Source organism: Anomalospiza imberbis, chromosome 13, assembly GCF_031753505.1.
Source record: "Anomalospiza imberbis isolate Cuckoo-Finch-1a 21T00152 chromosome 13, ASM3175350v1, whole genome shotgun sequence".
Lineage (NCBI taxonomy): Eukaryota > Metazoa > Chordata > Aves > Passeriformes > Viduidae > Anomalospiza > Anomalospiza imberbis.
The window spans coordinates 12,656,443-12,684,188 of record NC_089693.1 but is presented as its reverse complement, the minus strand read 5'-3'; the positions used below and the strand labels follow the sequence as shown (position 1 = coordinate 12,684,188).

At 34.8% G+C, this 27,746-nt stretch overlaps 1 protein-coding gene across 12 annotated transcripts in view; it reads left to right on the top strand.

The window, feature by feature from the left end:
- Positions 1 to 27,746, top strand: part of WDR72 (WD repeat domain 72) — a 102,460-nt gene that overhangs the window by 47,899 nt on the left and 26,815 nt on the right. For 8 of the 12 annotated variants that reach the window (XR_011003807.1, XR_011003808.1, XM_068203997.1 and 5 more), the window contains 5 exons: positions 3,730 to 4,547; positions 7,318 to 7,409; positions 8,829 to 8,911; positions 12,775 to 12,933; positions 13,495 to 13,606. Coding sequence is in view for 9 of the 12 variants with exons in the window: in XM_068203997.1 (XP_068060098.1) it covers positions 3,730 to 4,547; positions 7,318 to 7,409; positions 8,829 to 8,911; positions 12,775 to 12,933; positions 13,495 to 13,606 (1,264 nt within the window). In the remaining 3 variants the exon portion in view is untranslated. Of the gene's footprint in view, positions 1 to 3,729; positions 4,548 to 7,317; positions 7,410 to 8,828; positions 8,912 to 12,774; positions 12,934 to 13,494; positions 13,607 to 14,099; positions 14,949 to 27,746 lie in introns of those variants that run through there. The other 4 variants (XM_068203998.1, XM_068203996.1, XM_068203995.1 and 1 more) reach the window with 3 other exon arrangements.

Here is a 27,746-nt window from a genome sequence, read left to right as displayed (position 1 = left end):
TATAAGCTATCAACAGGATAGCTCCCACTTAGGCTTTGTACATCATCATTTGTTCTGCAGGCAGTGGGAGCTTTGGGACAATTTTCTGCCACGTCTGTCCTGTTATGTTTGGGATAAAGTGAGAGTACAGTGAATAAAGAAGGCCATAAGTCTGGAAGAAAAGTCACATTTATACTTCAGAACTTGCTTGGAGTTGATACTTCTTGTGCTGTGAGAACTGAGCAACTTCTATTCAGTGGTATCAAAGCAGCCTTTAAGTATATTTTGAATGCTGGTGCTGATATTTTGCCTTTTAAAATTTCTACCTTGTGATTTTTTTGCCGCTTTATTTCCTTTATGTAAAATGAATGTCAAGATCATTCTTGTCAAATCTGTTTTTAGTACAAAACCCACAATAGAATACTTCTGGTAAAAAGAAAGCAGATACATGGAGAAAGTGCATACATATGAGGAGCTGAAAAAGTATGGGAATCCCTGTCAGCTACTGGAAGTGTATATTTTAAGTGGAATACCATTCCCAGAACAAGCTGGATCCCAGTGGAAAAAGGCCTTTAGAGATGAGAAGGCAGCTAGGTAAAGTAACACTTGAATTGTTCTTCCCATGAAATTTTTATGTGATATATCTGTCTTAAATCTGTTAAAGATAATGGCATGTATTGGATGCTGTTGGGGGCCACAGTAAGCACAGCCCCCTGCTGCCCCCTTCCCAGAGTCACAGGAAAATTTTTCCTTGGGTGCTAAGAATAAGTAAAGGGGAAAAGATGTAGAGGAACAGGGTTGTAACTTGTGGAGCAGTGATGAATTGCTTGCCAGAAAACTGGAACAGGCTTCTGAGAGATGTATGCAATGCCCCAAGCCAGTGAGTGTTTAAGGGGCATTTGGAGAGTCTAGTTGGACTAAATGATCCTGTAGGTCCCTTCCAACTGAAATAGTTTATTCTAGCTCTTGTCTGATCCTAGCTCAAACATCTTTAGTGGCAAGATGGAGAGATGTTAGGGGATACTGGCCAAGCATGGAAAATAGCTTGACATTTCAAAGCCTCCCTGAATCTTGCCCTTTCCTCAGTATAGAAAACATTCTCTGCTGTGGGTCAGTGATGCACAAGAGGTTCACAAGTCTCAGGATATAATTTTAGTCTGTTGTCAGACTTTAAAACTAGAAATGTTTAAGCTAGAAAAGGAAAGTTACAATATCTAATATAAATATCTGTTAATCCGTTTTTCAGTATTCAACAAATGCAGTTTCCAGCTCTCTTATTTGTAGTTAATTTTATGGGTGTTTTTCCATTCTCTGTAATCTTCTATTGCAGAGAATAGCTTGCCCATGTGTCCTAAATAGCTTTTTGTGTCTAAAGCTTTGGATGCCCACCTTCTTTCACTGGAATGAAATGCCTGTGGCAGAGAGCTAAGATAACTTGGCAGACAGTTTTAGGATCAATGTCAATAAGCTTTCATATTGCCAATAAAACATGAATGTTTATTGTGACTTCATATGTAGTAGCATCACCAGATGTCTCAATGGATTGACATTGTCACTGTGTTTTCCTTTGTTTGGATGGTGATTTCACTAAAGGTTTCTAAATGTTAACCAAGCAAATATAAGTCTACAGAAAGAGAAAATGATAGGCTAAATAATAATAGCTTCAATTAATATCAAAGCTAGCCTGTGAATTCCAGTATTTGCATTCCATGGGGTTCTCCCTATCTATTAGAAAACAGCATAATTAAAGATTATTTTAATCCTTGTACTTAACTACAATGTGTTAATTTTTTTTAAAGGAAAGAGATAAAAAAACCTGAACAAGCAGTTATAATCTCTTACTTATAACTCCCTATGGAGATCTTTAAATGAGATTATTAGAGTACATTCTCATCTGGTTGGGAGCATCATTCCCTAAATAACAAAAAGCCAAATTATATTACTGCCCAAAACAAAATAGTCACGTGTCATAGCATTTATGCAGACAATTTTTTCCTTGTGTTATTTGTACTAAAATATTAACAGTTTAAAGATAACTAATCCTATAAAATTGTAGTTGGTAATGTAAAAGGAGTTAGGTAAGGTGGTCATGAGAAAGATGAGGTAAACCATGTTGCATTCCAGCAAGAGCTGGTTGCTGCTCTGTTTACTAACACTTGATGGTTAATTTTGAGATTTAACTATCTTCAACAGAAAGTTCTTTGCATTAGTGGAATGCTTCAAATTGTCAAAAGAAAAGTAAAACTAAGACTGATCTGGTAAAAGAAAATTAAAACTAAGAGTGATCTGGAAAATTCTTTATGATTTGTGATATGGAAGCTGGCATGATGGTATGCAAAAGTATTAATGAGATGAAAAGTTTCTTGATGTGTCTTTCTGCTTGTGAAGGTGAAATAGGCTGAGCATGGTGCTGAGAGCATAAGCTTGTACAGGATAATGAAAACATACCAGTTGTAAATGCTGAAAGAAAAGGGCAGAAGTGTCAACAAGGAGTTTATATTCCCTCACTTCTGTTGTTTCCCTGAAGGTAAAACATACTTCTTTGGTAGATGCAGCAGGATTATGATTATATAAGATGATGTGTCATGTGTGAACTCATCAGATCATTTTCAAAGTGCCTGGAGGCATCCCTTCCACTGGACTTTGTCACAGCATAGTGTCCACCGTATGCCAAGGGCAATGGTGAAGAAAAGATGCAAAGTTATCTTCTTAATGACAATTTATCATTTAAATAATGAATCTGCAAGGCTAAAACGGAGGTGTTTTTTTTTTTTTTTGTGGGGATGATTTTGAACATTTCCTTATGTTAATCATCATTAAGTTACTTCTACATTTCAACATGTGATTCTGAAGTTGACAGCAGCTGTAGCTCTTCTCAAATCTTCTGGTTTCAAAAACTATGTTCTTTGGTCATTTATTAACAACAGTAATTAACCATGTGTATTTATTATGTTAGTATGTAGAATTGAAATTGTGCTTTATAAATTGCTATTACTGTGAATGGGCTTTAAAGCTGGGGGGAAAGTATGGAGAATTCTAGAAAAGATGCAGGTAGGAAATAAGGTGGCACAAGATAAAGTCAGATGGTAACAAACATTGTAGCAACCTTTTTATCTTAATTATTTTCCACTAAGGTAATTAATAATTGTGTGTGTGGGGATTTATTTACCTAGGTTCCTTATTGTTCTTGCTTTGTGGCTTATCTCAGAAGGAGGTAACTTTTAGACAGCTTTGCATGTTTTGAAATAGCAAAAGGCATAGTCTTTATACCATACAAATCCCCTATATGTATTTTTTAATATGTATATATGTATATCTCATATAGCAAATTGCAAAAAGGCATATAGACACTCAGGGTTTGCAAGAATCTTGCATCACTGTAGCATTTGTTTCTCTGGCTTTATTTTGAATAAACAAACGTTTTATGCTTTAAAATTTTCCAAAAATCCTTTTAACTTGAAATGAGACTTAGCAGAAGAAATACCATCCTAGAGTTTTTGCAAAGATACGTGCGATCTACAGTATGGCTGTGTAATTGAAAAAGCTTGTTGTATACTATTTACACATAAATGTCTCAAGCCATTTGGAAGCAAATATTTTTTACTTCATCAAAACTGAATAAATATAATTTAATTGAACTTAAAGGAGTTAATAGATTTTCTCTATTCCATAGGCAATTCTATGTTGCTATCTTGAAAATTACAAAGAACTGTTGAATTTTTGTTTGGACATTTAATATTTTTCTTTCAGTTGTCTAATACCAGCTGCATCCAACAGCCCTTTACTATTATACCAGCTAAGACAAAATGGAACAACGCAAACTTTCATATTCTCTTATTTGACCTGGAAAAACTTGAGGAACTTCTATCATCTCAACTCAATGGATTAAAGTCATCAAAATCATTCCACAACCAATGCACTCTAGAAAGAGCTAAAAGTACTACTGAGAAAAGGGCACTGACATTAAAAAGAAATAAAACTGCTGCCTTTGTACCTCAAGTAGATGGGCAGGCAGAGACTGTTTGTTCAGACCAAGTTCATAGGGATAATAATGCAGCTAGGCCTATGGAAGATGGTGGTGGCATAAAAAGATGGAAAAAAATGAAGAGTTCAAGAAAGATCAGAATGCAGCCATCAGGAAACATTGATGTGAACATCGCAACCGATACAGCTAAACTGCTTCTGTCATGTCTCCTACCATGGGGTGTAGATGGAGAAATAGACAATCTCTGTGCAAGACACCTGGACATCCTGAGGCTTCAGTGTCCTGTTTCTTTTGGACTTGTGTCAGATGAAAGCCACCTCTCACTGATGTTGCCAGGATGGAAATGCACTGATGGTGGCATGCTAGAAGAACATGGAGTTTTCAATTTGTTTTCAAAAAGAGTCCTTGATTTATCAAACAAATACCTTGCTGCAACTGAAGGACAAATTGGAAAGAAGGATGGACCTGAGAATAATGATTATGGAACAAGAGACTTGGAAACAGTATTTTTCTTATTTAGTAGAATAGCTTTAATCAACAGGATAATTAACACACCTACAGCAGTTACAGATGAAATCGAGAGGTAAGAACTTCTTCATTATGAGTGGACTGTATTTGCTAATGTCACATTCCTCCTAGTCACAGTAATGCACTTGATTATAGTTTTCTGTCCCAAAGGCACATAAAAATGAAGCATACCTTAAAATAAAACACCAAGCCAATAACTTGATTTCAAAGAACAAGTCACAGCACAGTAATCTCTAAACATAAATTATTGAATAAGTATTATTCCTGCCCCAAACCTTACCTCTGAAAAGCTTATTAGGTAACACACAGCCAGTCACATTCTTTTTGGGAAGAGGATCTTCAACAAGCACATCTGCAGATTTTCAGCTTCTGCATTCCTTCTGCAGGACTTCAAGATTAGCTCAGTTGGTTAGAGTGCCAATATCAGTGACATTATGGGTTCAATCCCTGTATGGTCCATTCACTTAAGAGGTGGGCTTCTGGGTCCCTTCCAGCTAAGAATATTCTGAAGTCTTCTCTTCCTTTGTAGTTGTTGAAAAATGAAAAAAAAAAACTTTCCTTAAATATGTGCTGCTTTAATGAAATTTATGTTCTTTCTCTAGAGCTTTTTGACAGATGTTCTTTGAAGAAAAGGAGATCAGGATATAATTGCCTTTACATTTTTCTGTTTATCAGATAAGAATTGATGCAGGATTTTTTTCAAAAAAGCAAGAACTTGAATTACCCGGATTCACACCCAGTTTTTCCAGAGATCACTCTTTTCCTGAGGTCTCTTTAGGCACATAGTGAGATGTGCATTAAGCACTTTTGTGCTGTTTAAACTTCCACGCCCTATAAGCAATATACTTCCTTTGCCATGGAACCCTTGACTTCACAGATAAATAAAACATAAGGGAGAATAGTCTGCCCTAGTTATCCTATCTGAAGTACAATACACCCAGTAATGATGGCAGCTCCTGGGAATGAATGCCTCATCAGCCCTTATGTTGTGAGAACCATCCCAAATAGCATTTATGTTACTCAAAGCAAACTTATTGACTAAATGCTTTTTCAGCATTAAAGGAAAAATAACATGCTCAACATTATTTGATCAAGCCAAATAGAGCATGCTAATCAGGCAATGGATATTGTCCATGAATTTTTTGTTGTTTGACAAACATGGTGTTGGTCTGTACTTAGCATTTTAGGGACAATTAACTTCAGTGTTGGTGATGCTATGGCCTCAAGGCAAGAATGGGGGACAGAAAATATTGATCTTGCAATCAAAATATCTGTACCTCCCACAAAGCTCTAGGCACTCAGCCGCTCTCAAGACATATGCACCATCCCACAGGACAAATGCACATTTCTTATTTACTTTTGCTGCTAATCATGTTGCCTGTTGGTCCATATTCAGTACAAACTCTTACGTTAATACTTGTTTCAGGATTCCAGCTTGAACATGAATTCTCTTCCATGCAAAAACTACTTTATGCTTGCCTTGTGCATCACACTTTTGGAGAGACATTGTGTAATTGAAATGAATCAGCATACCAAAATTCAACATTTTTCCCAGACAAGGACATCCTGACTTTGGGAAATGTAGTCTGTAAAATTATAAGTATTAAAGTTGCTACAAGGAAAAAAAAAACTTTTTTTTTTTTTTTTTTCCCCAGAACAATGCTATATACTTTTAAGTTTTCTCTAGGATACGTAAAGATATAAACCCTACCATCTTTAACAAATGTTATTTTGGTGAGTTTTCCTTCAAAAAGTACAGTGTGCAGCCAAACCTCTTTGGGCAGTTGCTTTATCCAAAACTGCAGTATGCTCAAGGGGAAAGAAACCTACATACTGAATTCTAATTCACCACAGTATTTGCAGAAGTAGTTAGTAGGACAGCTCTCACAGCTTGCACGGGCTTTGCTGTTGTTTTTTGCAACTTGACACAGCCTGTGAAAATAAAGGAACCTGCAGCAAAATGTGTCAGATTATAAAAGTGGGACAGAGACAGGAAGAAGCTGGGAAGAAAAGATCTTCAACAAATTTGTTTTCTCCTGCTTTTTAACATTTGTGTCTTGAACTTATAGCTCTTAAGCTGCAAGCTTTGAGTTGTTTGGTATTGTAAAGTCTTTTGAAATGTTGCAACTCACTGTTCATTGCAGTGAATTTGAAAGGCAAATATATTATTTTTAAAATGACACATAAATGTAGTTTTTGCAGGTCACTATAGTGACTTATTTAAAAGAAATAGATCTAAATTGTGCAAGGGTTTTGAGCGGGTTTTTTTTTTTGCTTTCTTTCTTCACCATCCAGATCCTTTGTTTTCAAGGGTTAGGTTGCTGAGTTAGTGACTCAGAAAGAGCAATATGTACGCACTAGTCTCCTAAATTGTAGCCATCCACTGAAATCCTGTGTATTGTAATGATACTCTAAATTATTTACCACCGAGGAAAAAAAGGAAAACCTATAAAAAAAGCCTTTTTGTTTCCCTTGAACTTTTGTCCTGTGCATTAGGAAAAAACCCAGACAAATTCTTTCGTGAAAATGGTATTTTAATTCAGTTCTTTATATATGGATTTGTTTCTTTATTGCAAAATAAAGCTTCACATTTGGCTCAAAGTTTATTAGGCTTAAGTTCCTGCATTTGGATGGGACATTTCAGAGTTGTATATTTGTGAATGTTTCAATACCTAGTTGTAGACAAAAGAATGTGAGTGACTTCTGAGGAGAAACTTAATTGGGGTTGATAGTAATTTTTATCAGAATACCTACTGTAAAAAAACCCCAATTTTAATACATAAAATTTCTCGTATGTTTTGTTTAATAGTTTCATATTCTTTAAGTCCGCAGAAACCAGAATCTGTACATGACAAATGGCGAAAAGTAGAAGCCATAACACTTTCATACCCCAATTTTTATGCAGAATTACCAAGCAGTAAGTATGTGAATTGGCAGTATTAACTTTTGAGTGTTCTGATTTTGCATGCTTTTTGTTGCTATAATAGAGAATTTAATTTCAGTAATGATAAAAAATGTTGCTCTTTATGCTGTCCCATCTGCGAACAGAGAAACTGAATTAGTCTTTCTTTTGTGACTATCATGAGAAATGTGGAATCAGTGATATCTTTCCTGTTATGACAAGACGTTTAGTTGAGTTTCTAAAGACACTTCCCAGCAATCAGAAAAACAGCAATGTAATAAGACAAACACTGCCCTCATCCCCTTCCCCCATCTCCCTCATCACCATTACGTGCCCACCCAATAATATATACGGCCCTCCAAGCAAACTGTTGCCTTAGTAATGCAAGCACCATCCTGACTGTTCAATAATGCCTTTAGACTTCTGGCTCAGGGCAGAATAAAGTAATCTGTTCCTGTTAATGTCCCACAGGCCATTGTTCGTCAATCTTGGCTTTGCAAGCCAGCCTTGGTTTGCTTGCAGTATGTAACTAACCAAAGAACATTTAAATAAAAACCTAAACAGAATATGGACCTTTGTCAGTATGTGTTACCTGAAAAATATAGTGTTCCTCTTACAGAATAAGCCATGCCTAGACTGAAAACACAAATTCTTTTACATCAAATCTTGATGCTGTGCTGTGTAGGTAAACCTCAATATCCCCATCAAAAATTAGTTACCTCTCCTTCTCTGAGTCTAATATACACCACAACTGTAGAACTTGCAATGACAGCAGAAATGTCCATTGGAAAAAAGAGATGGAACATAAAATCAAGTGACAATAGAAAAAAGGTAGGGGAAATACATGGAAATGGTGACTAAAATGTTCCTGAACATAAAAATAGATTTACTGAGTGACCTAAAAATTCTAAGGTAATCTAACTCATATGCCATATCTCCTAGTTCATACAGTTGTTCAGATTTACAAATTAAAATCTAATCTGAGACTTGCAGATCTCAGAGATTCTAGGAACAGCCTGTTCTTTAGCATCAAGGACAGACTGGACAGCAGGACAGGGAATGCATAGTTATGTAGTCCAAAACAGAAAGAATTCTTAACACATTTAGAAAATTGTGATGAAAGTACTCTATGGAATACCAGTTCTCTGTTTAAAATAACCAACCTAACAAAAAAAAAAAAACAAAAAAAAAAAAAAAAAAAAAAAAAAACAAAAAACCCAACACTAATTTAATTTAGGATAAGAATAAATGTTAAAGCAATAGATTGTCTGAACACCTTGTGCTTATTGTATTGGATGAGAGCATGTTCTAAGAAATTACATTTTTTTCAGATCTTTTCAGGTGCATTGCTGAAAACTTAAATGTTAAAATATTTTTCTGTTTCTGTGCTTCTCTCTATATTGTCAGTTCATAAGCTATCTATGTGTTTTTCAGGTAAGAGTAGGTATCATTCCCCAGACTTTGGGAGCATTTCATTGCTGAAACTCATTTGTTGTTGGAACGAGCAATCTGTAAAGGTAGGAAATAGCCTGTGTCAGTTGTAGCAATGTGATCCTTAAATGCCATTTGCTGTAATTTAGTATTTGGAATCAGTAATGTGACCTAATAGTTATAATTTATGGGGAAACTATTACATAAGTCATGCCATTCAGGTCTGTGGAAAGCAGATTAGTATTACAGTATGAAGTATGCCTTAAAGTAAATGTTTAGATGTGACAAAATAACTCTCCTACTAATCTTTCATCTAAGTGCTCTTGTTCATAGCTTTTATTTAAGAAATTAGTTTTTTTTTTTCTCTAACAACCACTTGTAACTTGCATCAAAAAAGCCATTTTTGGCTCCATGAAAACAAAAGGCAAAAATAAGGGCAGTGTCCTATATTAATGTATTATTATAGAAGAAACTGAAAATGCCTTAGTGAAGGGCAAAAATCCTGAGTCTTTAATTATTAAAACAGTCTTTAAGAATAATTTGCAAGCCATATAATTATGGGTTCTTCAGGTCGGATGATGCTCATTCCTGTTATTAGTGAAGAATCTGAAGTCTTGAGAGATAAATAACTTTTTGAGAGTTACAGGCAGCAGTGCAACAATCTAAGCAGTGGAATCTGGAGACCATTTTTCATTTTGGAAATATGCATTTAAATAAAGTTGTGTTGTTGTTTGAGTGAGTTAATATTCAGGGATACAAAACTCAAGATGTTATACTCTGACCACAATGGATTTTATTCCAGAAAGGGAAATACCTGTTACAAATCTAGTTTATTATATCACTTTTGAAATTGAATGCAACTTTCTGCTACTTCAAATGCAAAGAATATTTTCCAGAGCTGAGTTTTGCAGGGGTGCTCCAGTAATAGTCCCCTGTTCTGTTAGACAGAAATAGTTTCTGCAAATATTCACATTCAATTGATTCCAGCTTTTCATCTTGAGCTTATCAGTTGTTTATTATATTCCTACTGTCTGCACATCTTCCATACTATTTCTGAATTATTTTTCTCTCCCATTTCTCTTACAGTGAGATTTTTTTTCTTTTCTTTTCAAACCTCAATAACTGCTATTGTCATGTGAATGCATAAAATCTCTTGCTGACCTGGTCAGCCACTGAAACTCTTCAGAGAATAGTTAATATATTTATGAAGTTGTGTTTGTAGCATAATTGATTATGTGAGATCTAGGTATTTATATTTTTGATTGTATTTAGCAACTGATTAGTGTATACAATGATCCTGGTCTCACCTAGCAGAGGAGGCTAGTGTGCTGAAAGATAAGGTATGGAATAAGCTGCCTCATACTTTTTTACCTAAAAAGACTTTAAATGTAAGACACTGAAATTGTCAACTACTGCAAATATCATGCTCTCAATGCTTCTCAAATTTTAACATTATTCAGGTACAGCATTGTAGCCGCACTAAGTTTTGATAACCCACTTAGTAGCCCAGATTTTGGGTTGCTTGCCCACCAAGTGCCATAAAACTTCTAAGATTCAAAAATCATATGTTGGCAGTAGGTATGATATTTAGTTACCAGTAGTTTATATGAAATTATAGTTTCTTGTTGACAATAAGATGGATTTGTTAAAACTTTATTTATGCATTCACAGTTTAATGCCCAATTTATTAATCCTGAGCAGCCTGATTAAGTACTCATGTACATTTACCAAAAACATCACTATTTAGGCTATTTTAAAAAACTTTTTCTATTGTGATCTTCTGTGATGGATACTGACTCTCAGACATGACCCAAAGGAATTACCAATTATTGGTTCCTCATCTCCTTACAGCACTGTAACAGATTCTGTGCAAACAAAGAAACTGAAAAAAACCTGCTGCAAATTTTTTATCAAGGGTCTACTGACTTGTTGAAGTTGAAGGCTGTAGGGAGGTCATTTTCTAAATTAAATTTTAGAAATGTGTATGTTTTTTAAATATTTTTTAGTATTTTCTTTTTCCCAGATGATTTGAAAGGAAAGGTCATCTTCTGTTTTGCTGTTCTGTCAGATAAAATATAGCCATTCCTTGCCACGTTCCCATCCCACCCAGAAATGACTTGTGTGTTCATGTTTCCAGATAGGTACATGAAGGAAAAAGATATAGTTTAGTGGAAGTATCTAGACAACTGTCCTGACAATTACTGTGCAGAATTAGAGCGAAGCAGACTGGATCATTCAAGTTGATGTTTTGATGAGTATTTTTCCCCCATGATGTGTCTGTGTTATGGAGGCACCTGGGAGGCAGTTTCTGCAAGGCTCAGACCTGTAGAGGTTATGGCCCGAGCAATAACCAGGAGTGATATCTATTGACTTCTCTCCTTAAACCCACTCATCAGAAAGAGAATAGTAATCTTTGGAAGTAATTGATAAAGTGTAGAATGGAAAGCCAGGATAACTTAGTATGGATGTAACAGTACAATTTATCTCAACTTCTGTTCACTTGTCTTTTTGAATTATTCTGTATTATTGCTACTTCAGAGTCAAACAATTAACTTTCACTTTTAATATCAGTATTTATAGGTCAGCATATGCTATTTATACTTCTTCAGTCAAAGAAGAAGCATAATTTGTCACATTTAAGAATCCAAACTGAAAAACACATTGTATTTTCAACAGCAATTACAATTACAGGGAAAAAAAATTAAAGCATATGTAGCCAATAAGGTAGCTAATTTATATCTAGGAGGACACTAAAGATAAAGTGGAAATGCTCAGAGAAAATGAAAGGTGCTTATGTAGATTTGTTATGTTAGAAACAGGAAAAACTACTGGAGATCATTAAACTTGGTGATAAGGCTAGATGAGGTATATAAATTTTGGAGTAAGATTCCATGGGAATACAAAACTAAACATGAAACCACACCAAGCACTGTGGAATTACAGATACAGACACAGTCAAGTAACATGCAGAGATATCTACAGGTGCCTCTACAATAACATCATGTTGTGCCATTTGTTGCAGTTTTTTGCTTTAAGATGTTAGAGGAAGTTATTACAAATGCTGCCTGGCATGCACAGCAGTGATACAAGTAAAGATCATCTGATCCAGATTAGTGACAGGTTCTTAGCAGATCTCTTTTGTGTACCTCTGTAAGAATTGTTTTGTCAAAAATTTCCCCAGGACAATGAAAATGTGTCCGTGTTTCTTTCTCTTTCTTAATTATTATAGATATATTGTAAGAGTGCTGCAAAGTCAGGATCTCTAATCCCCAAAGCTCAGGGCTGTATAGACATGAGGAACTGGGAACTGCCTTTGGCTTCCCCTGTAAAATAAAGTTCTATTATAACAAGATGAAGGTTTGTGCTATGTTGAATCACATAGGGCTGGGTTCACTTGCAGTGAACTTTTACACTGTGGACCTGACTATAGTATATTTGTCTACAATAAAGGATTTTGTCACAAAGGACACCCACAGACTTTGTTCCACTTAATGATTTGAATTTACAAGGGCATTTAGAGATATTTTTGAGTTACTTGATTAGTGAGTTGAAACGATCTCTCTTCCAGGCAGTTTGAAGGATACTGTATATCAACTTTTAGCCATATGAAACTTAAATAATTTTAATAGCTTTTTTATAATATAAATAGTGTATAAGCTTAAAATGTTTATAATAGTATATATTAAACTTCAAGTTTTTGTATTCCACTTAAATTCATATTTAAGTTGAAGTTGAAACCTTAGACTCACCCTGTTTTTCAGGAAATTTCTTGTACTTAAGAATGAATACCTTCCCAAATGGGAAAAATTGTATTCCTTTTCTGAAGGAAATACCAAATGCAGAGAAGGTACACCATGCTGAAATTCAGACTAATTAGAAGGGTTTAGGGTCTTTTGTCTAAGGTCTTCATGTGCTTTATAAATGTCTTTGCATCTTTAAATGCCCTTAGTTTTTATGGCACCCTTTTGCTAAAGAGAAGGAAAGTATTAACTCTGTCAGTCAGTCTCCACACTGCATTGTCTTAATGCCCACATCAGGTGCATCAGCTACTGCAAGTGCCATTTACAGCATGTTCACAACTCCAGCACGTTTCTTTTCCGTAAGAGGGGTCTGTGTTAGACAAAAAATTTGGGGGTATTAGGTTTGAGCTAGAGGAATAGATCATTACCACTAAAAAAAAAAACAATCTTTAATTTTATCAAAGAGATTAGATGCCAGACACTCTAAAATAGTCAAAACCAAGTCACCCCAAGACAACAAGGTCATTATTCAGTCTATCAAGCACTTTTGCACACATCAGAAAAAAAGAATGATGATACTTATTAGCTGTTATCACCTTGTGTTTTACTATTTTGTTAGTAATTGTTTATCCTTGAAATCAAGGAGGCAGTAGGTGACTGTTTCTAGATTTGACATTAAAGAAAATGAATGCTTATTGGGAAGAAGTCCTGACTGACAACTTACACTATTTTATTGCTATCTAGTTAACCTTTTTTTCCTCAGTGTGTTTGTAGAGACACATGATTATCACTGCCTGAAAGACTTATTTTTCTAATGACATTCACCAGGACAGTCTCCAGATTTTGTGCAAGTTGGTTAAAATTGTCAAATACTTTGATAAATAATTGAGATACTGAAACCATCCAATAATAATTTGCATTTATGACAGATTGTTGAGGCAATGCAAGCAGTGCTGCTGGCAGAAGTTCAAAGGACTATTAATCCCTTGAGAAAGACAGCAATTTGCAGAGAGCCATTGGCCATAGTAGAGAATGGAAATGGTAAGTTTTGGACACTCCTAAAGACTGAGGAGAGGGATTTGCAATACATTAAAAATAATAGAGTGGTTTGGGTTGGAAAGGACCTTAGAAAACATCCAATTCCAACTGCCTGCCTTGGGCATGGACACCTTCCACTTGACCAGGATGCTTAAGGCTTTGTCCAGCCTGGCCTTGAACACTCCCAAGGATGGGCCATCCACAGCTTCAGGCAGCCTGCTCCAGTGCCTCACCACCTTTACAATAAAGAATTTCTTCCTTATGTTTAACCTAAATCTATCTTTTCACTTTAAATACATTACCCCTTGTTCTATCACTACACAACCTTGTAAAATGGCCCTCTCAGAAAATTTTCTTTTCCTTGTAAGTGGAAAATTTGTTGGTATATTATTTTAAAAGAACTTCCTCTAGAAATCAGAACAAGCTGGGAGTATGAGTTCACAATACTTTACTTGTGTGTGAGACAAGCCAAATGGCTTATTTCTAACTTTATCAGGCTAGGAGTTTTCTCATATGATTGTCAAGGAGTTAAGGGACTTTCACACTCTCTCGTCACCTCTGAATACTAAAGAAGAAAAGGTAAAGTTTCTTTAATTGTATAATAGGTCTGGTATTTGCAAATAAAATTCAAAATGTATTTGAAATAGAATCAATAAATCATATTGGAAAGAAGTTTTACAAATTTATCTTTCCAGTGACATCAGACCTTACACAGCACTAAAAATTAATTGCTTAAATTTTATAACTTCATAATGTAATAGAGAATATTTTATTTTTCTTTTAGAAATAACCTCCATGCAAGGAGATATCTAATTGTAAAATGCATTTGATCATTTAATTTTACAAGAAGCTTACTCTTTGCAACTTTACAATGGTGCTAATGTTTATGGTGAAAAAAGATTGAACCTGAATTTATGTTATGTAGTTATACTCTTTTTTTTTTTTTTTTAGCCCATTAGCTGAGTCTTAAAATTAAGTGACCTAAATTTTAGATCCAATCTTATTAGTGAGCCTTCACTTGGGAAACTAATTTATTATCTCATTGAGTGTGTGTGTCTGTCATGAAAATTTGTTACCAATATCCTTGTTCCAGCATACTAAAAATGATCAGTGATACTTGCTTCAGGCCACTATACAAAGAGGTGTCTGTGTAATTTTGAAATGCAAAACTCTTTCAGTGATTGTCATATATGAGTTTATACTTTGCTTTCATTGAATATTGTTTCTAATCATTTTGTTTATGTGGTATGGCTCAAGCTGCATTGTAACTAAAGCAGCCCCAGCTATAAAGTTCATGTATGGACTTAATTTCCAATTTCCTGAATTTTCAGGGTGTATTTCAATGAAGTATTTTGACAGAGATTTACAGCTAAGAAAGCTGCAAATGCAACTAACTGAAAGTTGTAAATGCAGGTGTCTCCAAACTCCAAAAGTGTTTAGATCTTTGGGTTTATTTCAAAACTTTCTGTAGTAGATGAAAAGAACAATTCTGTTACATAAAAAGTGCTGGTATGATTCTAGTAGTCAATTGTTGTTTAATTCTAAATAAGTCTCAAACAAGTTATAAATTCAGGGGAGTTACTTCCACTCTCTGAAAGGGGGATTTTTTGAATGTCTAGTAACAGATAGTTTTTACTGTTATTTTGTTCTTAACTTAATTATTTGATGATTATTCAAAAAACAAATAGAAAATTGCTAGGAGAAAAATATGCATAAGAATTTGTACTGGCTATGACTTTTTCTTACTGCATGATCTGAACTACATAAATACATGCTGTAAAGAAAAGTGGATGTTTTTACATGTTTAGAATTTAATGTAGTCTGAAAGAGGCAGAAAACCTAAAGAATGATTGGAAAAGAGATTTTTGCATTGTATTTAATATTATATTAGATTTCTTTTTGTTCTCATTTCCACTTATGTTTGTTGCATTATTTATCACAGTATGTAAATAGCAGAATTATTCTTGTTTTGGCTTGTAGGGTTTTGTCACATGTATTGTAGAACATGATGGAGTTCATAGGGAATTGAACAAAATTTTTTTTGATTTATAATATATGAAAGAGTATAACTATTTGTGTCTTGTAATGACATGGAGAAATTATTAAAAACCCATGCAGGAGTAAGTCCATGACCAGTGTAATTGTTAAGACAAGTAATTATGTCTCTGTATTTATGGGCTGTACACTAGTTGGCATCTTGTGCAATATTAAGGTAAAGGTTAAATACTGTTTTGGGTCTTTAAATTATAGTTCAAGACTGACTTTGTGCCCTCTGATCCAAAGTAAAAGAATCTGAATCTTGGCTGCCAGCATCATTGCATTGTATTGCATTTTTCTTTACTTGGAATTAATAGGTTTGCTCTAGAGATGTTTAATCTTATTTAACTTAACAAATTTCCACTGAAGTGAATAGGAATTGTTTTTTTTTTTCAAAATACAAACTTTCAGAATTTGCCATTCAATTTTAAACTTTGAAGTTCATAGTATATTATATAATTGGGACTTTTTTTTTTAAGAAAGATATTTATTTCTTTGAAGCTTTTGCATCTTTACTTCATGGTTAAGGGTGATCAAATGTAGACAACAGCTTCACTTGATGAAAAATTTAAAATGTCATATTTTTCTGGGGTTCCATAAAGACAGAATTGCTTATTTGAATAAAAAAAAACTCAAACAAACAAAACCCACTACAAAACCAAAAGAAAAAACCCAAGTCACAAAACTCATATTTTTCCAGAAACCAAGATAAGGAATTTTAAAAACCCAAACTTGTGCATGTAAAGCATGCCAGAGAAAGGGTTAAATCTGTTCTGTCCTAGTACATTCTTCCATTGTTGCTAAAAGGAATTATAAATGCAAACAGCTGCAATTTCTTTGTTAATGTTAGAGATAATAATTTTGGACCGGTTCCAGACATATTGATAGCAATCTTACTATTGATTTCTGTAAGATTTTCTTCAGTTCTTCAAAGAAGCTTAGGTTTTCCCTAATTTTTTTTACATTCATCATAATTCTGAAAGTGTATATTGGACTTTATCCCTTCTTGCCTTTTTCTACACAGCAGTAATTTCAGGTTAATAGTACCATTTAGCAGGTTGTCAGTGTGGTGTTGTTTTCCACTCTCATGTGAGTCAGAGGCAGTGATTTTCAGGTCTTGAAAATTTATTTATCCACTTTTATATCCACATGGCATAAAGCTAAGAGGAACTATGCTGGCATTCATTTTTCATTTGTAGTGTTTGATCTTAGGACATACATACGTAATCCATACCAAGTCACATGCAGAACTTCTTTGATCAGAGGAAGTGTGGGGATAATACCGCTGTTGTCATTCCCTAGCTCACTGATTGGACACAAAGAAATTGGATATTCCCTCCTGGAGTAGATCTGAACCTGTATCTTTCTCAGTGGTAGCTCATTTCTTATTCTCAGGGCATTCAGCAGTGAGCCATCTACAGAAATTTTTTTCCCTTTTTTTTGTGGAAATATCCAAATACTTGCACGGTTAAGAGCTAGAAATGAGATTTTTCTCACCTCCAGGTGCATTTTATGTGTAGGACTGCAATCTCACAATAGCTGCTGCACTGGAGCAGTTTCCCATGTGCCATCCTTTGATGCCTGTTTCTTCTAATGCATAGGGAGCCAAAAATTTCTTATCTGGAACAGCATTACAACATTCTAGTTCTTCTGGAGTTGTGTGCCTCAGTTTTTTGTGAAATTTGAGGAACTGGATTTATTTACCATTTAAGAAAATTGTGGGGATAAATGTCTTTAAGAACTTAATACTAGATAATAAATTAAGGAAATAATGCATGTGATATTCCAGGAATGCCAAAAACTGGAAAAGTGGAAGGACAGCAAAGTACAGACTTTATTCCTAAATGCAGCATAACATTTTAACTGCCTGCTGTATTTGTGAAAAAAATGAAATGTGAAAAGTCACAACACTAAGACTAGTTTGCAATAAATTGTCTTGCACTTAAAAATTCCTAGTTTAAGCAACTGTTAATGATTCAAGCTTTTAAGTATATTTGAAAGCTGTTAGCTATAACCTCATCTTTTGTATGTGGTTTTGGAGCCCTTTAAACTATTCAATTAAATGAATTGGTTCATGCAGGAAAAAAGCTTCTGCTGATAAATACTGGAGTGAAATTAATGGTGGCAATTGAATTCCATAGGCCAGTGTAAAGAATTGTGAAAGACTTACCTAGAATCTAACAATATGTTTTGTTAAGATGAGGAATCCGTTCAGTAATGGTAAATCAATGCAAGGCAGGATATAGCAGCTCCTGCTCACTAGAGAGGAATAGTGACCTGCAGCAGGGCTTTAAACACTTCATTGTCAGGGTTTCAGAAATCTGTCCAGTTGCAGATGACTTTTTAATGTCAACTCTTAGAAAATAATTGTGCCTGTCTTTCTATATAGAAAATGAACTCCTTGCCTGCTTGCTGTCTGAAGGTTTTGTCAAGGAAGTGCAGGTTTTGTCAAGGAAGTGCAGCCAAAGAGAAGGGTTATTCTGTCTCTGATATATTCTTTCACATTGCCATCTTGTTATGACCTACTGCCTTTTTATATTAGTCCAGATATGCATTCTGACTGTGCATTTGAACAATCAAAGACCCAAAAAATAATCCTGACTTGGAGCATTAGCCCATGTGGATCACTGAACTGGTATTTTGTGCTCTTGGGCAAATTCCTATACATAACAATTCATTAAATTATTAGATATCAGGCTATTTTAAAAAATGATATGGCAGGTCAGTTTTGCATGTGTGCATTAGCAATAAGCAGTGTAAGAATTGTATAATCAACATTTCATTGCTATTAATGTGAATTAGATTCATCTGTAATCTCATTTTAGACTGAGAAACAGCAAACCAATTAATCTAACATTTATTTGAAGAATGTACTTTGGGCATAACCTGGTGACAGCAGTAGCTTTCCTCTGTATGGAATATGCATTAAAAGTGAGTGTATTGTATCCTAGTTTCATATTACAAATATTTCCAGTAAAAGAATACAAATCAATGCTATATTTTAGCATCTAACTTGCAGTTTAACTATACCACTGTATCATGTCCTATATATCCAATTAAAACTGTAGTTTGATCCAGTAGTCTTTAATATTAGTGGTCAAGTACTGAAGGAAGTAAGCTTAAAGACTCATTCTAGAACTACAGCTTATTTCATTCCATGCATCATATATTTTACCAGAGGACTCCTTAATGTAGCAGAAATCGGATTTGGTGTGTATTTTTACACAAAATCAAATTCAAAAGGCGCCATCTCAGACTCCTACAAAACATTAGGATAGATAGGATTCATTGGTCAAGGAGGAGAATATATATGATATGAGGATCACATATATTCTAAATTCAAATGCACAATGAATTTTAGTCAGTTTTGGTTTCTATGTGCTTTTTCAGTGTTTACTGAATGCAAGGAATCTCTAATGCTCTATTTAAATCTTTAAAGGTAAATATTTTGAGAGGGGAGGAGCTGTTAATACAGACTTATAAAAGTATAATTGGTTCATTTCTAGTCTCTTCTATTTAGAAGTTCATTTGGTGAGGCAAAGTGCAATGCTAATCTTAGAAATATTTCACAGTTCTGACTTGGGGCTTCAAAGTGATGAGTGAAAGAATTGCAAATACTCCCTGTTACTTGCTTAGTCTCCTCTAAGACTGTCTTCTACTGGTTGTTTTTGGTTTGTTTTTGTTCTTTTGTTGGGTTTTGGGTTTGTTTAGTTTGGGGTTTTTTTGAGGAGCTGCTCCTTCTCACATCTTGTTTCCTTAGTCTGAATATCTCCTTGCCTATATTGTTCTTCATTCAACACAGCATTCAGACTTTCTAATAGTATATAATCTGTAATCCTTGTAGTTTAGTTGGAGCCTTGGATTTCTGTGACTAATTTAGTACACAGAGCCATCGGTCAGATAAACCCTTACAACTGGAAGATGTGTGAACATACCATAAGAAATAAGCATATAAGTTTCTAAGTACTGTTTTAATTTCTTGTGTGTCATACTCTCCTTTTTAATCAATTTGTGTCTGTATAATATAGTGTTAATTTTATTCATAAAGGTATAAAGAACAAAAACTGAAGTTTTTCACCGTGGTTAGGTTATATTTTGAAGTTTGTCCTACTATTTTAACTTGCTAATAATCAATCTCTAACTGCTCAGACTCTGTCCTCTTTATTGTCTACACTGTTTAAGAACACAAAGGCCTTAGTGATGTTTCCCTATTTCTCTGTCCTTTTTTGCTCACCCGGCTTCTGTAAAATCTTGTGAATAAAATAGCAAAAATAGATTACTTAAATTCCATCACTTCCTCTAGAATTTTTTGTGCAAATAGTTCTTGCAAAGCTGGAGGTTTTCTAGATGGGTCTATTATGAGAAGCAGGCTGAGGTGGGGGAAAAAAGTACTACTGTGTATAGTCCACAATTAACACTGAAACTTAGCTCTGTGCTAACAGCCATAAATAACAACACAGTATCAGAATACCTTGTTCATATTTATAAGACACCATCTAGAGTTTTTCTGTGCTGTATTGATGTTTTGTAATCTCCTGATACTATTTTTATTAATTTCTTTGCTGTTTGTATGATACTGTGGGTACACAAAGGGCAGGAAAAACTTAAGTAGATTCTACCCTAGAAAGATTGTAGAGCTGGATGCCTTTCTGAGAAAGGAGTGATTCAGAACAGCATGGATAAAGGGATGATCCCCAGGCAGAAGTTCTCTTCTCCACATTATGTGATTATATTGCTGCCATGCTTGAGAAAGGCTTGCAAGAGTTTGGCAGTATTTTCTTCAGGCTCTGCTGTCTGAATTTTCCTTATCACGGGGAATAAAATTTTTCTGAGACATTTTGACTGCAGTTACCTATGGCTTCTACTGGGCAGTAGTGAAGGCAGAACAATCTGCAGTGTGCAGTTAACAATTTTTGTCATGCTTTAGTTAGTTTTCTGTCATGTAGTTGGAATACAATTTATTGAAGGAATTCTTTTTAACGATATATGAAGCAAGGTACCTTTGAATTTTGCATCTTACATTTTTTAAACTTTTAGGAGATACAGATTTAGTTCCCAAACGTGGTCTATAACTACATATATTTGAAATGTTTCTGTCCTTTAATTCCAGAATAACAGTCTTGCCTACTTTATTTGGAAGGAAATGATAAAATTAATAATGCAAATATTGAACCAACAGAATTACTAATATTATCTGTCATTGAGACAAGTTAAGTGTTTTAATAGTTTTGTTTGTTTAAAAAAAAAACTTGCAGAAAGAAAAATTACTTCAAGCTACTCCTAATAGTTTTCAGTAAGATGGAAATTTTTCATTATGTGTTTTGTTAAAAACATGCTGAAAGGTAAAACTACTTTATTTATACAAGTCATTATTAGTATGGAAGTAGAGATTCCCAGCTAACACACAGCAGATTAACACAACTCAACAGTGCTTGTCTCTAGCAATGAGATCAAGGTATCTGTCTCAGCAAACAAAAAATAGAAATAGCTCAAAAGAAGCCTTTCTTGCCTACCAAGCTTATCAAGACAATATTGAACCAGTTGGAGGTACATATGTATCCATCACCACTAGAATGTACCTCAACAGAACTTTTAAATTTCAGGATGGACCATTGTGTTCATCCTTGGGTGCACTTCTGCACCTGTACACATTTTTAGAAGGCTTAATGCATCTATTTGTGTTTCATGTCTCATGGGTACAGAATCTGTTTCTCTTTGTAATATAAAAGTAAACTAAGTGTTGTTTCAAAGCAAATGAGCATCATTAATAGGAATAGTATTTCATATTTGCATGGTGCACAGAACCAATCAGCACACAATGACTTCCAGATTCTGAAACTTAAGATGTTCAGTATTGTCTCATGGCTGGTTCATATTTAATGTTTCACTGTATACTTTATTTTAAGGACCTAAGTTATGTCCACCAAGTATCCTATCTTACTTCAGCATCATGTTTTAGTTCTTTAATTGTATTGCTGGTAATGAAGTAAGAATTAAATACAGAAACTCTTCTGGTGTATCTGAGGAAATTTTTTGTCAAATTCCAAGTGTTTCAGCAGAAGAATTTTTTCTCCCTACTCTTGGAAAAATCCAACTTATATCACACTTAAGATATGTATCACTAATTCCCTAAAGACCAGGTGCCAGTATTGTTCTCATATGATGGATGTTAGTCACATCACCTGCTGCACTACTAGGAGATGCTCAGATAGCCTAGTGAAGAGGGTGAAGTAGGAACCTGAATCCAGGAAGTATTTCCTGTAGAATAATTAGTAGCTTGTCTGTGTATTATTTCCTCTCTACCACTCATTTACCTGAATAGGTTTTGGATTTCTTTTTTCCTTTCCTTTCCTTTTCTCTTCAGAACTGTAAAAAGAGAGAAGCAAAACCTATCTGACATAATTAAAGCATGCAAGCTCAATTTAATGTACTAATAATATGCTAATGCTAAAATTATTCTGTTTCTTTTGGACATGAAGTGCTGTCAGGGTTTTGCATCTCACCAAACTGTCAAGTTTAATGCTGGCAATGAACATAAGTCTTTATCTTGACTGAAAAGACAATCTTTTTTAAATATAAGTTAAGCAGACATTGGTCCTAGCTTGTTTTCAGTGAAAAGTAGCATTTTGATATTTTAGACAAATTGTTCTAATAGATGTGTCTTGTCGGAACCCAGTGAGTTTCGACAGTGTCTGAGATATTTTTAGCAGATTAAGGCCATTCTCAATGCACAGGAAAGAATTTATTATTTAATTAGTGTGTCCCCTTGAAAGGTTCAATAGGCACCCCTTTCACTAGTGACCATTGTTATCTGTGTCAAGGTGTGATATATAGTGTATTATATGAATTACACTTCTGTCAGCAGATTATATTGGGGAATAGTGAAAAAAGAGTCCATGACTTTAAACCTGTGCTTTTATGTAATGAAATTTAATGGTTTAGTTCTATGGTTAGGAATGTTTTAAAATAGGACTTGCATGTGGTTAAGGACTTGCACTGGTGACAAGCACATTAGAAATAAAATAAAAGCATCAGCAGAAGGTCTGAGCTAAGGTCTGTGCCAGGCACAGCAGGCACATCTGCCTCACATGTTCCAAGATAAGCAAAGCAAATCTCCAAAAAAAAGACTGGCAGATAGGGCAGAGAAGACCATTGTTTCCAGTCTTCCCATGATAATTGCATATAGCAGACATATTTGCAAAACAATCTCTTTAAGTTCCATATCTTATAAGGGAGTGATTTAGCCTGGAGTAAGCTGATTTTTGAATGGTCTTGGATGGTCAGCACAAATGTATGCTGGTTCTTAGTTATGTTCTAATACAGCTCATAGCTATTGTAAAATAATGTGCTTTTTCACTCTTTGTGCTTCCTAAAATGTGCTTTCCACTATCTCTGTTTTGCTACCTAAAGAGAATTTAAGGGATAAAGCTACTCTGGAATAATAACTACCCCTTTCCTTGATGCCCCCTGCCCTGAGTTACACCAGAGTTGATATTGCAGTTGAAGCCCTTAGCTCTGTGATGTGGGTTATTTTTCCTAAATTGATGAATGAATAACGTGACAAGCATAATCTAATTTACAGAGAAACAAAATTGATAATTTTGGGATCAGTGGTCAGATGTGTATGGTTTTTTTTAATCTTAAAAATAGATACATAATACTGCAGTATATTTACATGCCCATTACATAGTAATACAGCAATACAAAATGAAGAATTTTCAGTCTTTTTCTTGCTGCCTTTGTGTAATACTTAAAATTATTTATCAAATTTTAGAATGGAATGTGAGGGGGAACTGTCCTCCATATAGAAGACATTGTTGTAGAACTCACTGCTTTTAGGAGTCAAGCAGTAAAAACCTTGCAACAAAACAAAAACCTTTAAGAGCCTTGTTTATTGAATTCTGTTGGCTAAAACTGCCAAAAATAAATTAATAGCTGTTACCACTGCAGTGCTTTTTTTGTTCACAAGAAAAATACCTTGACATATTTTTTCATTCTGTGATTGGTGCACATTTCAAGGGTATAAATTAATCTTCAAAGGATCCTAGGGAATATCTTTCCTGGACACTTCACTTATACATCAAGTTGGCCATGTTAGCAATCTAATCACAATCCTGTAATTCAGTGGACAACAATTCCTTATTGTGAACAGCATAGCAGCTTTTACTATCATTTAGGTCAGCCTAAGATTGCTGATGCACCATATGTTTCAGGCCATGGATGATGGATGGTATCCTCTGGTGCCCATCCCTAAGTGATTGGAAAGATTGAAGACACACAGTTCACTTAAGCTTGCTTACTATTACATCAAGTAATCAGTGTGATAGGCAAACCTGTGCTCTCTGTGTCACACTGCCCAACTTTCTGCAGGGACATTGTGTCAAAAAAACAATCTAAGAACATTTCCACATGACAGGCCAGTTACTAGAACAACCATTTAACAACTGGATTCATCTAAAAAGCTTAATAACATGGAAAAGTCAATACATGTTTTTAAAACACCTTTATTTATATGAGTCAGACATGGTGTTTTGTTTTTAAAGGGTTTTTTATTTCAAGATTGAACTTATGCAACCAAGGAATAATAAAGTAATCATTTTCATAGTTCAGCCTCTAGTATGTCAAAACATAGTGTTCCTAATGTTAATCAGAGGGAAAGACTACTTTGAGATAATATTAAATGCTTTAGAAGTTGTTTACTGTTTTGTGGTTAGAAAAACATAAGATGAGTTTAAAGTTTAAGACTGAAATATTTTTTTATTTCCCAGTGCCTGTCTCTACTGACAGCACTCAGTGTTGTTTTTATTTTCTTTAACTCTGTTGGACCAGTATCAAACTCAGGAAATTGAGAGCATCCTCCTTTTTAGGAAGTTTTAGGTGGTACTGTGCTGAGGAATCTTTTATATGATACAGAAGGGAAAGCCTAGATAATACTCTAAATCTCATTTTGCATAAAAATCCTGCAAGACTTGCAGCATTTGTTTCAGCAGTCAGAATAGATCCAACAAAATAATATCAAGTGAGGTGTTTAAAATGTTACAATTTGAAACGACTACTGGTGTATGATATTGTAAAAATGGTAGAATAACTGAGTTGAAAGCTGAGTACATAGGTCATAGTATCTGTATGCCACTTCAACCATGAAAGAGGAGCTAGGCAGTTCTGTGAATTCAACAGTCAGAATTTCAGTGCAGGCTTCCTCTTGTCAGTCCTTTGATAGATGACACACTGAATTCCATAACCAGACAATTTAGGCAGCAGCCTCTAAAGTAAATATTAAACTAAGGTAATGGAAAGAAAAAGCTATTCTGAGGGAAAGAGTTTGGGGAGTAGTGATTAACACTGACTTTAAAACCAAGGCTGTCAAAGATGTGGAGAGTAGATGTGTTGGTATTAGCAAGACTCATCACTGCAGAACAGAAAATGTTGGAAAACTGAATAATTCTTGTAGACAGTGTCTGAATATATGAACCTGTCCTTGTTAGAACTGAGGTTTTTGCGGCCAATGGCACTTTGGTTGCTTACTGAGACACTTGCTGGGGAGAGATGGTTACTGCTTTACTGTAACTTGTTCTGCTCCGAGGATGCTCACAGTGGAGCACTAGAGCTGAGAGAGTAAGCTGGAATGATGTGTACAAATGAATGCGAGGATAAATTAAAGCATTTCAAATATAAATTGCATTAGACTGGAATAGTTTATTTGGAAGGAGCCTACAAAAATTGTTTAGTCCAGGACATTACTTTGGCCTTGTCAATGAGGAAAGAGACCTATAATTAAGAAGAAAGGGCTTTAAATATCTGAAAACTTACTTTTCTTCAAAGGACAGTTGAAGAGAATGAATGAGAGTAACTTCTGGAAAGGTGTTTTAGCAACCCCACTAGCCAATTAAGCTAATAGGAACTTTAACTAAAATATAGCCCAGAGTCAAACCCACGTACTCTAAAAATTCTTTGTGGAATTTTTTGCTTTTCTAAAATCAGAAGTGTCAGTCAATGCAGGAAGTGTAGAAGTGGGTCATAGTATTTGAATCCAAGCTGGACTTCCAAACGAAACAGGCAGTAGAGCTTCAGCCAGTGTGGCTGTAAGTACTTTATATTGGTCAGGTAGTGTAGTATCTTTTCCTAAAAAAAATGTTAGTTAAATATCACAAACATGGAGATAAATATTGAATTTCTGCTTGAAGTAAATGCGCTATAGTCATCTTCAGGCTCTGCAAAGATGTATTCTGTGATATCTGTAGCATCACATCAGTGAAGAATGGAACCACCCTCAAGTCATTAGGAAGATAGTATTTACATTTTGGAAAAAGTAAATTATTTCCTTTCTGAGGGAGGCAGCACAATTAGATTTTGGCTCTTACACATAGCAGGGATTTTGCTGTATCTTTTAAATGAGGCACTTCTCCCTGAACAATCAGTCCTATCACTGCAATAAGAACCCTGTGATAAAACTGATTATATTTTTTCAATCACCACAGTTAAACAGAAAAGAAGTTAAGCTTCTAACTACTGCAATCTGCTGCCCTTTTAAAATCGTATAAAGATGGCAGACACATGTTAAACACAGTGGGTTGTTGGTAAAGTTAACCGTGTGCATCCAAAAGTGGCAGAATATGGACTAAGGTGCAACCTCAATCTGCGCTGTAATAAAGTAGCTGTTCATCTGTGGTCAGAGATCGTCATGAAAGACCTTGAGTTCCTTCACTTTATTTTGCAGAAAGGCCATCAGACAGCTTTGCATCATCTAACTCTATCAATCAAGGACCTCAACCACTGCTTTCTGCTGAAAGCTTTCCTGTTTGGCTCTGTTTTTCACAGACAGCTCAATAACTTGTCTGTGGAGCTGTGATAAATGTGCCATGTGCTTCTAAACTGTCTCCTTAACACTGAACTGAATTTCAACTTGTAGTGCTTGTAACTAATTGTTTTCATCAGAAACATTTTTTTTTTTACCCATTATTATTCCAGATGCTCTGATTATCTTTTTTTTTTTTTCCTATTGTTCTATGGCAGTGGTAACATTTGAAAGCTTCCCTGCATACAGTGGACTCCTAGAAAACTAGATTTTACTCATTGAATAAGCTGCCAAGTATAAAGGATAAAATTAAAGGGAATCTGTATGAACAAGAAGTATAAATCTCTAATACTTTTTTAGACAAGTATGTATGAAGACCAGTGTTTCCTTGCCTCTGATTTGTGAGCGAGTCCTAAGTGAAATTCAAAAATTTGAATTTAAGTGCAGTTTAAGGATTGAGAAAATATGATGATTTATGACAAAACACTTGTAAAATCTGTCATAGTAATTAAGGTCCTAAACAAGAATACAAGTAAAAGCTTTATGTTTTGGGTTGTTAGACATCTTGGAACTTATATGCAGAGAAGCTGTTTCTTTGAAATTAAAAAAAAACCAAACAAACAAACAATTGCAGTATGTTTATTACTGTGATAAATATGCAAGTTCTACTCTGAAAATTCACAGCTGATTAGTTCATTCAAGTTGCAAAACTGTAGTACACATTCAGAATCAGAATAAAACAATATTTTCAGGGAAAAATGTAATTACTTAAAAGCAAATGAAAGCCACAGATAGCAGAAACTGTTCTGGAATAAATGAACGTGGCTGTTCTGAAGCATAATTTTGCTAGAAAGCTGGCAACTAGGGCTTTGATTTTTAGTCTGTATTGGGATAAAATGTACCACGATGAAGATCTAATTTCTAGTTTTCTTTGTAGTGATTTTAGGAGAAGGACAGGAAAGAGCATAAGACACGTTAATTGCTTTTGGGAATACGCTATTCCAGGTTAAGAAGAATAAATATTGTACACTCTGAAAAGCATGTTGATTTTTAGTGAACAGTACTAATTTACACATTCTTCATTTAGAGTACAGAGGTAAAATGGATCCTTTGGTGGATGTAGTCACAGCATAAATGTGCAGAATAAAAAATGAAATGGGATGGTGGTGTTGTATTGTATGAAAAGCAGGACAAGCAGTGAAAAGAGCAGCCCATCACGCATTAGCTGTCACCACAATGGTGCAGGGGCAGAGGGTACATCAAAACACAGCTAGGTTTATTTAACAATTTTAGTATGTATTACCTATCTAG